Source organism: Haliotis cracherodii, unplaced genomic scaffold (genome assembly GCF_022045235.1).
Source record: "Haliotis cracherodii isolate W230 unplaced genomic scaffold, xgHalCrac1.p SCAF_6, whole genome shotgun sequence".
Taxonomy (NCBI): domain Eukaryota; kingdom Metazoa; phylum Mollusca; class Gastropoda; order Lepetellida; family Haliotidae; genus Haliotis; species Haliotis cracherodii.
Window position 1 is genome coordinate 49667710 of NW_027266319.1, and position 15096 is coordinate 49682805.

General features: G+C 39.2%; 1 protein-coding gene across 10 annotated transcripts in view; it reads right to left on the reverse strand.

The window, feature by feature from the left end:
- LOC139446707 (FERM domain-containing protein 4A-like) overlaps positions 1–15096 on the reverse strand; it is a 222782-nt gene that overhangs the window by 56591 nt on the left and 151095 nt on the right. For 8 of the 10 annotated variants that reach the window (XM_071227995.1, XM_071227990.1, XM_071227986.1 and 5 more), the window contains exons 12-19: positions 14094–14198; positions 12209–12350; positions 11217–11364; positions 4562–4695; positions 4235–4357; positions 3926–4072; positions 3354–3438; positions 768–803 (exon numbers count right to left, since the gene is read on the reverse strand). In XM_071227995.1, coding sequence (XP_071084096.1) covers positions 768–803; positions 3354–3438; positions 3926–4072; positions 4235–4357; positions 4562–4695; positions 11217–11364; positions 12209–12350; positions 14094–14198 — 920 coding nt within the window. The remainder of the gene's footprint in view (positions 1–767; positions 804–3353; positions 3439–3925; positions 4073–4234; positions 4358–4561; positions 4696–11216; positions 11365–12208; positions 12351–14093; positions 14199–15096) is intronic. The other 2 variants (XM_071227989.1, XM_071227987.1) reach the window with 2 other exon arrangements.

The window sequence follows — 15096 nt, forward strand, 5'->3', positions numbered from 1 at the left end:
TAATTGAATTTTTTTTAAATATTTAGATCTCGATTAGAAATGTGTATTTAATGAAAAATGCATTCCTTACTGGGTATACATGCAATGAATTGACACAGGTGGGATAAAGAGATCATTACTGTTGCTAAGGAAATTGCAAACATTACAGAATTGTTTTAGGGTGTGTGCACTTGATATAAATGGTGTCAACATGTTACAGTTCATGCAGAACAAAGACAATGCTTCCAGTTTAGATCCATCTTTGGCCATGCATTAGCAACTTGGCAAACTCAAATGAAAAATGAAAGTATTATGCTCATTAGCTGAAAATGAATACGTGGGTGGAAATTAGAGGCAAAATTATAAAAATATGACTCCATGTTATCATTGTACCATGCAGCACGATATTGTACAGTGTTCTTTGTCCAATTGAGTTTAAGTGTAATGAAACTATTCTGCCCTCCAAGCATAGGTTACTTAAAGATCATATTTACATTTGGACTACTTAAAAGAAATGAATGATTTTGTTTACAAGCAAAAAGCTAGTTTCTTTTAGAATTCAAATCTGAAATAGACAAAATTATTGTAACATATATATGTGTACATATTATTAAATTTTATTTGAACCTTAAAATTTTCTTTCATGTTCATGTAATTAGTTTTGAAGCCTGTCATTTTAATACTTTTTGTCATTAGCAGAACACTGTACAAGATGTTTATTACAGCAACACTGAAACACACTCCCGACTCGAGCGTACGTGCAGTCGGTATACACAGTACTGACGTACCACTATCTGTTAAGGGGAGACTATCCTCGCTTTGTGCTGCAAACGGGGAGAAATTGGGGAAAATGACTGTTAGTTACACATACCACACGTTGCAAACACATCACTGTACATCTGACCGTCAGACAAACAACAGTGAACCAACATACACGCAGGCAGTAACAGACAAGAACACTATGGCTGAAATATCTTCAGGAGCAATCACCGCCTTTCACAACTTACACAGCTGAGATGACAAGTTCTGTTTGACTGTTGAGATTTTAGGAGTGCTTCCAGCTATAGCTGATTTTGCAAATGAAATGGCATGCAACACTTTTATTGAGCAATATTTCAGCTACATGAACTTTCACTGTATGAACACCAGGAATTATGGCTTACTTAACCCATTGAATCCTGGTGTGATGGGATTTGAGTGAACACAGCAATGCCTTACTTTCATACCCTTGCTAATATACATAAAACTGGCTATCACATTGGAGACAAATTCTCATAAAATGTCCCTTGTACCTGAAATAAGAAATGTTGTCTTTATCTATATTTTTCCCATTTCAATATATGACGAACACTAAAACACCTATTCCTGATTCTAAATCTGAAAAAAAAGAGTTTTGATATTGCTGTGCCAGATTTGAAAGGTCCATGTTGCTGTTGACCAGCTCGTAGACGCTGTTGTACAGTGGTTCCAGCTGTTGTTCAGGAGGACCCATGACACATTTATTGGACCTTATCAATCTCGTCTCCCAGGTACACACATCATACAAGATAACATGTGCAGAATACACAGCAACGCAAGAGATTTGACATTTGACAGTCTGACATTCCACTTGGCCTGTCTCGCTCCACAATTGAGGTCTTTCTAATTGCTGAGACTGTCACGGTTGAGTGGATGGTACACAAATCAACAGTCGCGCCTGACTGGTCACATGTTCCTGGTGCAAGTCTATCCCCCATTAATCTACACCTGTGTGTGAGAACCTTTTGACATGTTGTTGTAGCACCTACACACAACAATTGTTAGCAACAATATATCAATTACATCTTGAGACTACAATTAACGAGAAGTAAGTGCATGTTGAAAATATTGTTTTTCCTTTGAAAAGGAAGGTTAAACTGTGTTTCATTGTAATAATTGACAATAGGTGACAGTGTTTGTTGGATGACAGATTTTCAATCACAATCATCTGTCCTAATTATATGACTGGAAAAACAAAATTTGACACGTGAGCATCGATCAAGGATGTGGATGTGGCTGGACCTCTACCATGCACCAGGCTCACCAATACTGAAGTCTGTATTCATGGAAAGCACAACATTGCATGGACTCTTCACAATGCTGAATCCCGTTGGGAAGCTGGTTCACACCCACTCATGCAGTAAAGCTACGGCTACATTAAAACTAAATAAAAAGCCATGCAAATCATAAATGTGACCCTGGCCGTGGGTGGTGCAAATGACACAGAAACAAGGAAACGAAAACAAAAATAAGGAAACATAAAATTTTATTACAAAAATAAATAAAATGCTTGTACATTATCATGCCACACAAAACATAAAGAGATAAATGCATTGCTAACACTGAGACTGCAGAGATCCACCCAAGATATAATTTGATATCTGACTGGAATAAGTTAAGGAGTAGGACTACATGCCATTGGGATTCTGACCCCCTGGAAGACGACGCATACAGATCATTTATATAATGCTGAGAACTCTGTATCTACCTGAGATATTTAACAAGCAGGTAAATGACATTTAAAATTTGGAAGACACAGATCAGTATGCAAACAAAATGAAAACAAAGAACAAGTGCATGGCAACAACAAAACAATCACACAAACACCTCAAATGCTGCCATACATGCATACAGTTCATTTACTTCGGACACCATGCATAATGTCAGTGGCATACTCACGACACTGTATAGTTACAGACACCATGCATACTATTACGCTCTTGGCCCGCCGTGAACACCATGCATACAATCACAAGTACATAATCTGAGGCGTCCTGTCACGATTACACCACACTGTCACCATGCACTCCATGCATCAATCATCCACACTATACTACATTATGCACTGATATGCATGAGACATCTTGCAAAAGCACCATGTAATGCTGTGAGAGCTGTACAATAACAAGTGACCCAATAGTCTTTGGGATATTCAGCATTGCTTCAAGTCCATGTAATGGTAAAAACATGTCCCTGTCCACGATTAAAGGAAGCCTATCACTACAATGCCATCTTCCCCAGCACCATCTTGCTCTTCCTGAGTATCCATCCTCAGACCTGGCTTTCCTTCATGGGTGCTTTGGGTACACTAAGACTCTTCTCCAGGAGGTACTGATGCCAAGAAGCTCGCGCCCCAGTCAAAAAGCTACCATCCACATCCTCATCTTCGTCAGACTCCTCAAAAAGTGTCTCATCACTGCAGGATTCAACAAACGATTTGTGACGGAAGGATCGTGTTGATCTGTTGCGGGGAAACCACAGAGAATGCGATGCACGGCTGTCTAACTCTCTAACGGGGTAAAGCATTTCGTCACTGAGGGAATTGGACAGCCTAGTGTGCACGTGGAGATACGTACCATCATACGTGGAGGACGCTGCTCGCAGTCCAACCTTCCCCGCCATGCGCTTCATTTCATTCAGTTTCTTCTCCATATCCTTGAGCTGAAATAACAAACAATCTGGTCAAAGCAGTGCATCATTCATTCGGGATGGTACACCCAAGATAACATGCTGATATTTCATATTACATAACAGGAACATACTTAGATCTGCCCAGAGATCCCAAGTCTGTAGCAAAGGTAAAACTTCCCAATTTGAGTCCCAATACCTCAGAATGTAAGTAAAAAAGAACAGCAATCCAATTTTGAACAATTATTTCCCAATTTGTCTGCTAATGGCATTTAGTTTGGAATCCTAGATGAATCCCTGTATAATTGCTTTCAACTGTACAGCAGTTCCAACTGTATTGATTTGTGGAACAGTCTTACAAGGTTTTTCTGGGTATCCCTGATTTCTCAGGGCCATCTGAGGGTTATTACAAGGATCCATTGATTTTCGTTCACAACTTTTGTGGACATAGCAGATTAAAGACCATATAACCCTTATCTCATTCTTCCTAAGGCCAAGTCTACGTCTAGCCAATGCATACCTTCTGTAGAGCTCGGTTGTAGGACTGCCGCCTCTGTTTGCGCACATTCTTGCCCACAGCCTTGTCCTGGGCCAACTTGTGAGCTGCGCTGGTGATCTTACTCTGTAGCTCGTACTCCAGCTCCATCTTCGCCAACTGGTCCTCGCGCTGTAATGCAAGGTCAATGTCAGATGTGTCCACAACAAAGTGTTCCACAGAGAATTATCAAGACTTGGCAACTAGCAATATCAAGTTGTAGCAATGCTTGTTGTTTATGTACATTGTTACTATTTCCATTTTGAAAACCAAATACATAACAAAGAGGCCAACCTCATCTGTGCCGCTGACTGCCTTGGCTGAGAGGGAGAAGGACGTCCCCACCCTCCTCCGGAAGGTGGGGATCTGCTCCCCTGGAACAAGGGGGGTCTCTTTGGGCAGCTCCCCAGTCAGTTCCTGGAAAACATACATCAGTTTAGTATTATAGTAACAACATAATCTGCATCTGTGCCTCAGTCAACTTTCTGTATCAATTTCAGAAGCTGTCAATATATATGGACTATCATTAGCTGAGTTTATTTGACCAAAACATTTAAGAGTAGTCTTAAATTTGATCAGGACACATACGACAGGATAATGCAGACTGATGGTCCAACCTACCCCTTCCTGGAAGCATAGTCTCTTCAACTCTTCTGTCTTCTTCCTCAGGGTCTCCTCCAACGCCTCCTTCCTCGCACGCAACGCTTGGTACATCTCACGCTGGGCCTTGATCGAATCCGTCTGCTCGATGTTCACTGAAATAGACAGACAACATCATAAGTCTACGAGAATCACTGAAATACAAACAAACTAGTCTCCCAGAATCACTTAAATAAAACAAACCCCCATTAAGTCTTTGAAAAATACAACACACACACAGAAACACCGATGTGGTTAAAAAATCAACCTTTGTCAGTCATGACTATGTTCCAACATGTCAATGAGGAAATACTGCAAATATTCAGGAAGTGACAATGGTTTATGATGCACAGGATCTGTCATCATCCCACAGCAACTCGATAAGTACCTTCCTTGACACTCTCATGACGGCTACACATCTCAATACACACATCGTAGTCACAATACACAGATCTCTTAAACTAGAAACACAAGTATAACACAGGCATAAATCTAAACTAAAAAATAAAACATCAACCTAGCATCAACCTAGATAAACTCAGACACTTCCCACAGGCAAGATCGACATAGCTGTCATTCTTAGCTGTAAACACAACATTGCCCATTCAATGACAGTATTGAATTCATAGCATAGCTTTTTTCAATGGGAAAGGGTAGGGCCCTCCTCGATCAATCGAGTCATCTACCCATGACACAGACGTGACCTCATTGCGTCTACATTACCTTCAAACATTGTGTATGCCCTCCTACACCCAAATGTCTCAAGCAGATCACATGTACTCCGGCTTACGGGTTACAAATATATACACTGGGAAGTGGATGGTGGTCCAGCCACAAAGGGTTCACCCTAGCCTGAATCAGCCTCATCATGGATGCCAGCAGGGAGAGTCTGCTTCGTGCACATTGTGTACAGTCAAGTGCAGAAAATCAATAGCTTCTATATGCTGCAGAGTGGTGATGTCATACGGCAGAAAAAATAGCTGGGAATGTGGGATTAGGAGACTGCCAGGAAATACCTGGATATCGTGGATAATTCCTGCCAGATCAATATTCTGCGATAACCTAGGAAACATGCCCTAAGCTGGAGTACTTCTCATAAACTGTATAATTAATCCAATCTGCTCCACAGAGCCAACAGCAAGATGAGAACATAACATGGTAATATGAATAAAACATTGTTAGGATCACTTCAATTTAAAAATGTGTTTCACAAGCATAATTGCATTTAACTTTAAAAACAAAATTCACCTTACAGTCCCAGGCACAGATTTGTAATACATGATTCAAATGTTATTCACAGTAACCCTTATAAACATTACATTAATATGCAATAAAATATGTTCATACTTAGTATCATTCTGATAAGAATTCGTACTGGTGAACTACACAAGGTCCAAGTTGCAAATGAACCCTCCAACTCTACTGCCTGTAATATAGCTGGGATAATCCCCTCGGCTTATCCCTTCAAGCTGAGAGGAGGGCAGGACAATGGGGTGGAGCTGATCCCCTTAGGGTGGGAGAGGGACTGGGTCCAGTGATGCCAGCTAAGCTTGTGAAAGTGGATTACCCCCTGAGGTGACAAGGCTGTCTGTTGAGCCCTATTGTTTTACTAATGGTGTGAAACAACACACTGTCTAACTGTCATTGTGGCACTAACTGTGTGATTTTTACCACCCTTGCTTGTTTTTGCTGCATGTATTTGCTGAGTCTAGCTGTTTCCTCACACATTATGTCTAAAGCTGTGGGTTTATTTGATGATTGAATCCAATAAGTAAGCCTGATTGCGCTGCATTCTTTGTCCAGACTGTATAGTGGCAGAACAAATATTGGCAGACGGCACTCTCCTATCTTTTGTTGGAAGTGTTAGCTGTTATTTTGTATCTTCATAGAGATACTGGATGATGATCAAAGAATTTTTTTTCAAACCAAACCTTAACATTCAAACAACAAAAACTAGACATTTTGGACAATAATCAGACATAGAACCAATAAAGTATTTTAATGACAAAATATCATACAAACTTCCTCATATATTTTTTAGGATAAAGAAACAAGAATAATTATACTTGCAATATGTAATGTGGATTTAATCTCACATTCAAATTAATCTGACCATTGTATGGCTGCATTTGAACTGAGCTGAAAACATCATATGCTAATGTTTTGCCATATTGATCCGCTACCCAAGCTACATGTAAGACAAACACAAGAGGGTGTGATATTAATGAATCAATAGTTCATCAAGTGTGCCTAAAATGAGTAATGCTGTATAATTTGTAATTCTGTCAAATAAAACATGGCCATAACCACACTGACTCATATCTTACTCCAATCAGCCACACGCTCAAAATCAATAATGTGTATTTATCCTAATCAATTAAGTTCTCTCATATTTTTTTCAGAAAATATCTTAAAAGTTTATTCTCTCCTGGGTCTTTAAAAATTACAAATATATTTGCTGATGCAAGATTTAAGTATGCCAATGAACACATGTGGTGTTATTGAGAAAGTGTTGTGGTGCTATTGAGAAGGTGTTAGGATGCTGTATTGTTCTATACTGTGATAATATTGATGTTCCCTCCCCATGTATTTGATGTTCTGTTGGTGTTTTAGCAGCATTTGTTACCTGCACACTGATCAAAGCACTCCGAGTCTTTGATCTGATGGGTAAGATCAACACGTTATTGTTGCCAATAAAAGACAATAAAGCAATTAAGCAAGTCTAATTAATAAACTCTCAATACCCTAATTAACCTACATCAAAGCTGAACACAAGCTTGGCACTGTTCAACAGACAAAATACAATAGGTTTGGAATCCTTGCTTCAACTTTAACAATTATACCATGTACAGCATCAAAATGCAGCTGTTTTACTAAATTTCATAAGCTGAAAAAAACAGAAAAAAATTCACCAAAGTAAATGATCTTTTATTTCAAGAAATTGCAAAATTCTTTGAAAAATTTGTGCAAAAGGGAGTTTGTTTGGTGTATGAGTGCTGCATTTTCACCAGCAGTATGAAATATGAATTTTCTGTAGACATTACTTTTGCTTAATGTTTTCGCCCAAGTGTTTCTGATGCATTGGGTATCAGTTTACTCAGCTGGCCATATCTTTTTCTTGTGGAGACTTTGCCAATTTGTCTTGTCAAGTCTGGTAACAGCACACTTCAATATCCCATCACACAACAACTGGGGGATAACCAAATTTATGAATGCTTCAAGCTAATGCCAATGTTATACAAAACTGGAGTAAACTCTATTTCTCACTGAGAGACTTGCAACTTATCAATCAGCAATTTTTTATTAATGGTTCAAGCCTAACACAGCTGAGGCAAGCTCGCTAAAGTAGAAAACCTATTCTCACCTCTACGAAGAGCTCTATTCAAAAGAGCCAGGGCATCAACAAATTGGGCACAGGTTTCCATCTTTGACACATCCATCTCTATGACTGCCACGTATAGCACTAGACTGACATAGAGATCTCAACTCATCATAACTTATATACCCTGTCAACCAGTATCTACACAGCCTTTCTCACTCAATCAGCTACCACAACACAACAAGCACCATCACTACCAACTGGCTTCTCTGGAACAACACTGGCTTCACTACTCTGCAGGATTACCTGCTCGTTAAGCATCAAAGGCTTAACAAGGTTGAAGAGATGAGTTGTGTTCAGAAAAGACACTAGCCTATGAAGGGAGATTACTGCTTCGCCTTGCTTGGGTTGTTTTGTTGTAACAGTTGATTGAGTTGATCTTGAGATGGTCACACAACTGCAGTTATATGCTTACTCATGAACATGGAGTTTGGCCTCAACAATATTTATTTCCCAAAAATTGCCTGCAGGGAGGATAACATGTAAACCGAAACAAGAACTTCTTTCCGCCCGAAGAAAGACAGAGCTCCACATAACATTTTGAGCAACTGAGTTTTTACTCTTGGGTTTCTATTTTATTTGGGTTATTACATTTTTCATTGGGTAACCAGTATGTCTACCTTCATCCATTCATCACTCTATACTCAATTGGGTTTTTCCAAAACTTACTGAACATCTTAAGATTTAAAAAAAATAAAATAATGTTTTAGATGTATATCACTGTTCTAAATATATAGTCTTGACTTAGAAAGTAAATTTGCTCATAATTGTGTTTCGGAAATTAGCTCCTTTGTATGCATGCTGAAAAAGCTTCATTTGGTATTTACACATGCTGTTTTTATAAATTTGAGTTCTTCATTTAATGCATGCGTTTCTGTACACAAGTTAATTGTCAGTGGAAGACATTAATATAAAACTCTCAAAGCAAATATTTGGAACCAGTAGTAGGCAATGATACCAATTATTAGAGACTATTTTATTACTGGTACTGAAAATGGGTGTTACCTTAATCAAATCCAATGCTCGCCTTTTCGTTTCAAATGTATCATGAGTTTTTTAAAGGATAGACACTAAGTTTCTTGATCAGAGATTTGTTAACCAATTAAATGTATGGTAATCATACTTGTCCATGTCACTGGTAATACACCCATTGGTTCGTGTTATTTCATACGAGGTGGTGAGGTGAAATAGGGCTTGATATCGCATTATTCATGATTACTTCACTTACATAGTGACATTTATTATCCACGTGGTGAAGATACAGGTGGTAAGATACTAAATCCGTACGTCACACGTGTGTCGTACAAGGTTGACCTTGTTTTATTCGTTTTGATTGGATAACCGTGACCTCTGTCACACCGGGACTACATTTTTCATTCATAAAAAAATCGCGAGACGTCATTCATTTTGCGAATACAAGGCAGAACTGAAGAAATTCATGAGAATGAGAGATATTTACAAACACTGTATTAAACCAAACAAGATAGTCACACGCATCAAATTCGGTTTGCATTCTATATAAGTTATGCATAAAGCTTCTACAGACATATAATCGAGCTAGATCTATAAATCGATTTACAATGTACGACTGCCGATCAAGCGCGTCCCTTGAGCGTGACGCACCCGTCCACTTTCGCAACTTTCAAATTGATTTAACGTAAAAGGATAAGCGTGGTGAAATGAAGTCTGTTTAAACTATCTGGACAGATATCTAGACTTACTTGGGATGATCCGGTTGTGCCATCGGTGTCCCCTTTGAAGCGTATTTTGTGGCGCTGTTTCGGGAGGTGTTGTTCATGAATGAACGTACACGACAGCACGACCAGATCACTTATAGTTCACAGTTCCGATACAAATCATTCGAAAACTCCATGGAAGTGTGCCTGACTTCTGATTTTGTGGCCCCAAACATCACAAATGTGAACAATAACATTCCCTATCTCTAGCGTGAAACGCTGTGAGTGGATCGCGGTTATCTTTTCTTATTCCGGTGGCGACCTTGCCCTTCGATCGTTCGAAGCTGTCATTGACAAGAAGGCAGATTTGAGTTTGTTGATTTTCACGTCTTCAGTAAAGGGTGGTACAGTTAACATGAATGTCTTTGGCGAACAGTCTGATTTCCCTCTTCCAAAATGGTACGGACATGATATAAATTCAGCTGATAGATCAAGGAAACCGAACCATTTTGATTGCACAAACGGGACCACGGCAGTGCGAGCGACTGTTGGTCCGATATTCAAAGCGCGGCGCTAATGTGACATCTCAAATTTTCTTATCGGTGTCCTGCGTACTAACAACATTGCGCTTGAATTACCATAAGTTGAAGACTTTCTTCCAAAAGCATCTTGAGGGTCGGTGCTGGTTTGTTTGCAAACAGAACAGCAGGCGCATGTTGTTAATGCGTATGCATAAACATGTCAACAATGCCCATATTTGGTCATATATCAATATTCATGCGCAACCAGATTTTGCAACCGGTTTCAGTTTGGTCTGTCAACGAACGAAAGTTGTTATGTATTTACACTTTAATATATATTTACCGTGGGTAATAAATAAAATACCACACTCATTCTCGTTAGATACCATTTTTACGAAACTCGTGAACTTTCTATGGTATCTGACCTCGCTTTCGCTCGGTCAGATACCATAGAAAGTCCACTCGTTTCGTAAAAATGGTATCTGACGAGAATGAGTGTAGTATTCTCTATGTGTGTGACTGCCTGTACTGGTCCGGACTTATGCTTGTTTTATAGTTTCAGCCCACTGAGATACCACGACACAGTTTAACATGGATACCACCTCAAGACATTATACTGACTCAGAGCCAACCAATCCTTGTTTTATGCCCTTACAGTCGAGCACCAGGCAGGGTAACAACAAGTAGCACATTTTACCATCTTTTGGTATGACACGGTCAGGGAACTGAACCACATTTATCCACTACACCACAGATGTGGTGTATCTCATTAATTGTCACTCTGGCCACCCTGTGGTAGCCACTGGGTTAAGGATGCTATACCCAGAAATCTGTATCAGTGGGAGTCAGCATGTTTAGTGCAGCTATTGGACGATCTCATATGGAGAATACTACTGTATAATTATACCACTGCTGCTTGTTTGAATTTTGGGGAGAGATATCTATAAAGGCTCTGCCTGTTTTAATCTCCTTTCACTGTACCGAGTGGAAATAAATATGGAGAATGCTATTCTGAGAAAGTTCTTCATAGCAATTAACACATCAGTAAGAATTCTACTCACAATCAAACCTGGATGTGGTAAGACTGGGCAAGCTCTGGGAGCTGGCGCTACGACTGAGATCGGAGCCAACAGAACCGGGTAATGATGTGGTACTCTTGGATAAGTCAGCAGCGATCTCGCTCATACTCCGAGCACTTGGCAATGTTGCCTGAAACATAAAAGTTCATGACATAAACTTCATGTTAAGGTTGTAAAATATGTTCCATAAATCATGATTAATCAAACATCTACCATTTCATTACATGGTGCAAGGTGTACCAAACTTTCTTCATTATCATTTTCCAATTTGAAAACATCTTTCGACACAGATAACAGTCAGTCAAATGTCCTAGAAAGTAAATCGATCTGAACCCTGATAGACAGGTTAACCTTGTCTAATTCTGTTTCATATCGTGAAATAAAATATCTTATCCATTCAGATTTCTGCATATCACAGGCTAGTTCATGCAACATCTGGGGAAGCGAATTACTCGATGACATCTTTACAATGGCCATATTTCAAACACTTCAATTGCCAGAGATCAGAAGGCTGGTCTCCAAGAATGAGGGATAACTAAACAGTATGTTCTGGCTTTCTTCCAAACAATAGCAATACAAATAAGGACTCAGGACTGGGTTGGGGAAGAAGAGGGAGAGAATGGGATATCAGGACTGCAAGTTTTCCAGCCAGAAAAAAACAACTTCTGTTGGTTTTTTGTTTGTTTGTTTTCAGATCAAGTAAATGTATAACTGGATCAAAAACACAGTGAAAAAAATCCTGAAACACCTAAGGGACACAACTCTGCACTCTGAATCGCAAGACCTCAGTTGACTTGACCAACCGTTAACCACGATTAGATAGCATTCCCAGTTGATCTATCCAAGAAATGGCTAAGAGATAAACTCCAGTTAATCGGGAAACCAGTATGTAAAGAATTTTTACAAACAAGGCCAATTGTCTTTCCTTACCCGAAAATACAAAACATTTCAAATCATCAGGAAGATTGTCCTACCTTGCTTTGTTTGCGATCGAGGTAGAACTGATGTTGCGCGACAGCCATTTGCCAGACACATTTTGTAAGTTGATGTGTTGCCGCGAACCATGCATGAACGTTGACGTTACCAGGGCCGAACGTTCTTCGGCTCACAGAGACCCTGAAGACAGAGCATGGCATGTTATATGTAGCTGAACATTCTATTAATTATCATGTAAATTATCCAGTCATGACTCAACAGTATCTTGTGAACATCACATATAGAGAAGATATTTTTACAGCATGAACAAATCAATGATTAGAATTCGTCTTACTATGTGTACAGTATTTACTACTAGAATTTTTTAATGGCTTAAATAGTCAAAGCAACAAATAGTTCTTATTGTCATATGAATACCACACACATACAGATCTATTTAAGCTGTGGAACATATCTTTCTGCAGTTACAACAGAACTGAGTGAGTGAGTGTGTTGGGTTTAATGCCGCTTTTAACAGTATTCCAGTTATATCACGGCGTGTCAGCTAAATGTGGTATGAAAGCCCGAAGTGATGCAGGTCTCAGACATTTACCACCTTGGTGAAACCCACGAGCACGGGTATGGTGCTGACAAACCTAGAAACATAATCGGGGGGAACCGGGATTAGAACCCACAATCATAGGTTTCTGGCGTGCCCAAGGGACGCAACTCTGCACAGTGGATCGCGACGCCTTAGACGACTGGGCCACCCCTGCCCCCAACAACAAAACTGAAAGACAAAGGTATGTTGTCTTTCACAACATCAAGTGAATATATACCAAATGAAAAATCATATCCCATGATAAGTGATAACTATTCTACCACACGGGCAGGTAACTGTGCACAACAGGCAAACACAAATAACACAAAAAAAACCACAAGCATACACAATCCAAACTAGAACACAAAGAAGATATATCTCTCATTTTGATACATGTTGGAAATAATCTAAGATTACTATTGCAGCTACAAGCACATATATATATATGCTTCAAGCAATATTGTCATAGTGGGATGATATCGGAATGTTTATGTGGATGTTGGAATGCTGCTGCAGGGATGAGGATGATGTCTGATTCAGCTGCTTTGTTGACCAAAGCAGGAGCCGAAACACTAATTGTAATCACGTAACTTAATTTAATCCACCCAGCTTTAGAAATTGGCACTAGTCCTGTAGTTCTTGCCAAACTGCCCAATGGTAAAGGTATCATAAGGACTAGTAGAAATGTGGCCTTTAAGGTTTTGCTATATGTTATCATTATAAGGACTTGTGGACGAAAACTGTTAGTTCCAAACCCTGTGACAACCCTGATGAACAGTAAGAGGTTAAACTGATGTTTCTTTTAGAAGTAATTGAGTGGGTTTAACACCGCTTTTAACAATTTTTTCAGTTATATCATGGAAAGCCCAAAGTGATGCAGGTGTCAGACATTTACCACCTTGGTGAAACCCACCAGCATGGTATGGTGCTGACAAACCTAGAAACAATCGTGTCTAACCGCTTCTTTTAGCATTATTCAAGCAATATCACATTGACGCCAAAAGTAGACATACATTGTACACGGTAGATAGAACCTGACAAAACGCTTTAACCACCATGAGCCATGATCAAAAGCACCACTGAAACTATCCTCTCCATTCAAGGAACAATTTTAACTAAACTTTCATTTTCAGAAGCATTAAAAATCCATTTCAACGACATGTTATTGAATTAATTTTCGATTTTAAAATCAAAATTTAAATATAAGTCTTCCCCAAGGGCATATCCATACAGAGACGTTAGACAGAAATTATTTCACGATGTGCATGATGTTTACAAGCAACCAAGGCTCCCTGGCTTTGTGCTGTTCCCAAGGCCAACCTGCTGCCGTGTCACATACTTACTGGGTGCTCGGGTCGGATATTGCATCCGAGAGGTCATCAAATTCTGTTAATGGTTCACGTATTGCGTCCTCATAAAGGTTGAAACTGCTCAACGTGTGGATGACACTAAATAGTCGGAACAAACATATCAGGTAAGCTGATGCACCAACATTCAAGATCTCAATTTTCCTGAAAATCTGGTCATCTATTCTATTTTATTTTTGCGTTCTAAACAAATTGGATTAAAAAATAATGTTTGTTTTTTAATCCTGAAGGAAGAGAGGCCTTTTCAACTTCACCAAAAATGTAAGGACAAAAAAAATATAAAATCCAAAAATCAATATACCATTTTTTGAATACTCACAGTCGTGGTTCAATTTAAAAGGTCCTTTGAAATAAGTTTCAAAGGAAAAAGAAAAGTCATACCTGTTTCAACTTGAAAGAAGGTGCCTCTGAAATTCTATTTTCGTAAGAAAGATCGCGAGCAAGTATTCCCCACACCCTGGATAAGTTACTGCCATGACAACACACATGGATCCTAACAACCCATGCATTAACCCCGCTATTTCCAAGCCATTAACCCTTCAACCGCCAGTTACGTCATCCAAAATTCCATGAGTGGACATTAGAGCTTAACCTGTCGTTTCTGAAAATCATGCAAATGGGTTGCACTGTATCAGTCCTACATGCACAAAGACGTTGCTCTGATACGTTTTGAAATCACTCATCAATATTTGTTGTACTTTTGGATGTGTTTGCGAAGTTCTGTTAGTATGTGATGAAAGGTGCAAAGTTGCTAAGAAAATGAATAATCAAAATTAATTTATTCAATCAAGTTCCGTATGTATTTTGAATGGTGAGATGCTAGGATGATTATGATGATGATTATGATGATGATAAATGAGGCCAATAATGCCAATAGGGTTAAAGCAGAATGAAGAGGGTGATGATTCTGCTACTGGTAACAACTAGGATAAAATGGTACTGATAGTGATGATGGTGATGGTGATGATGATGAAGGGAC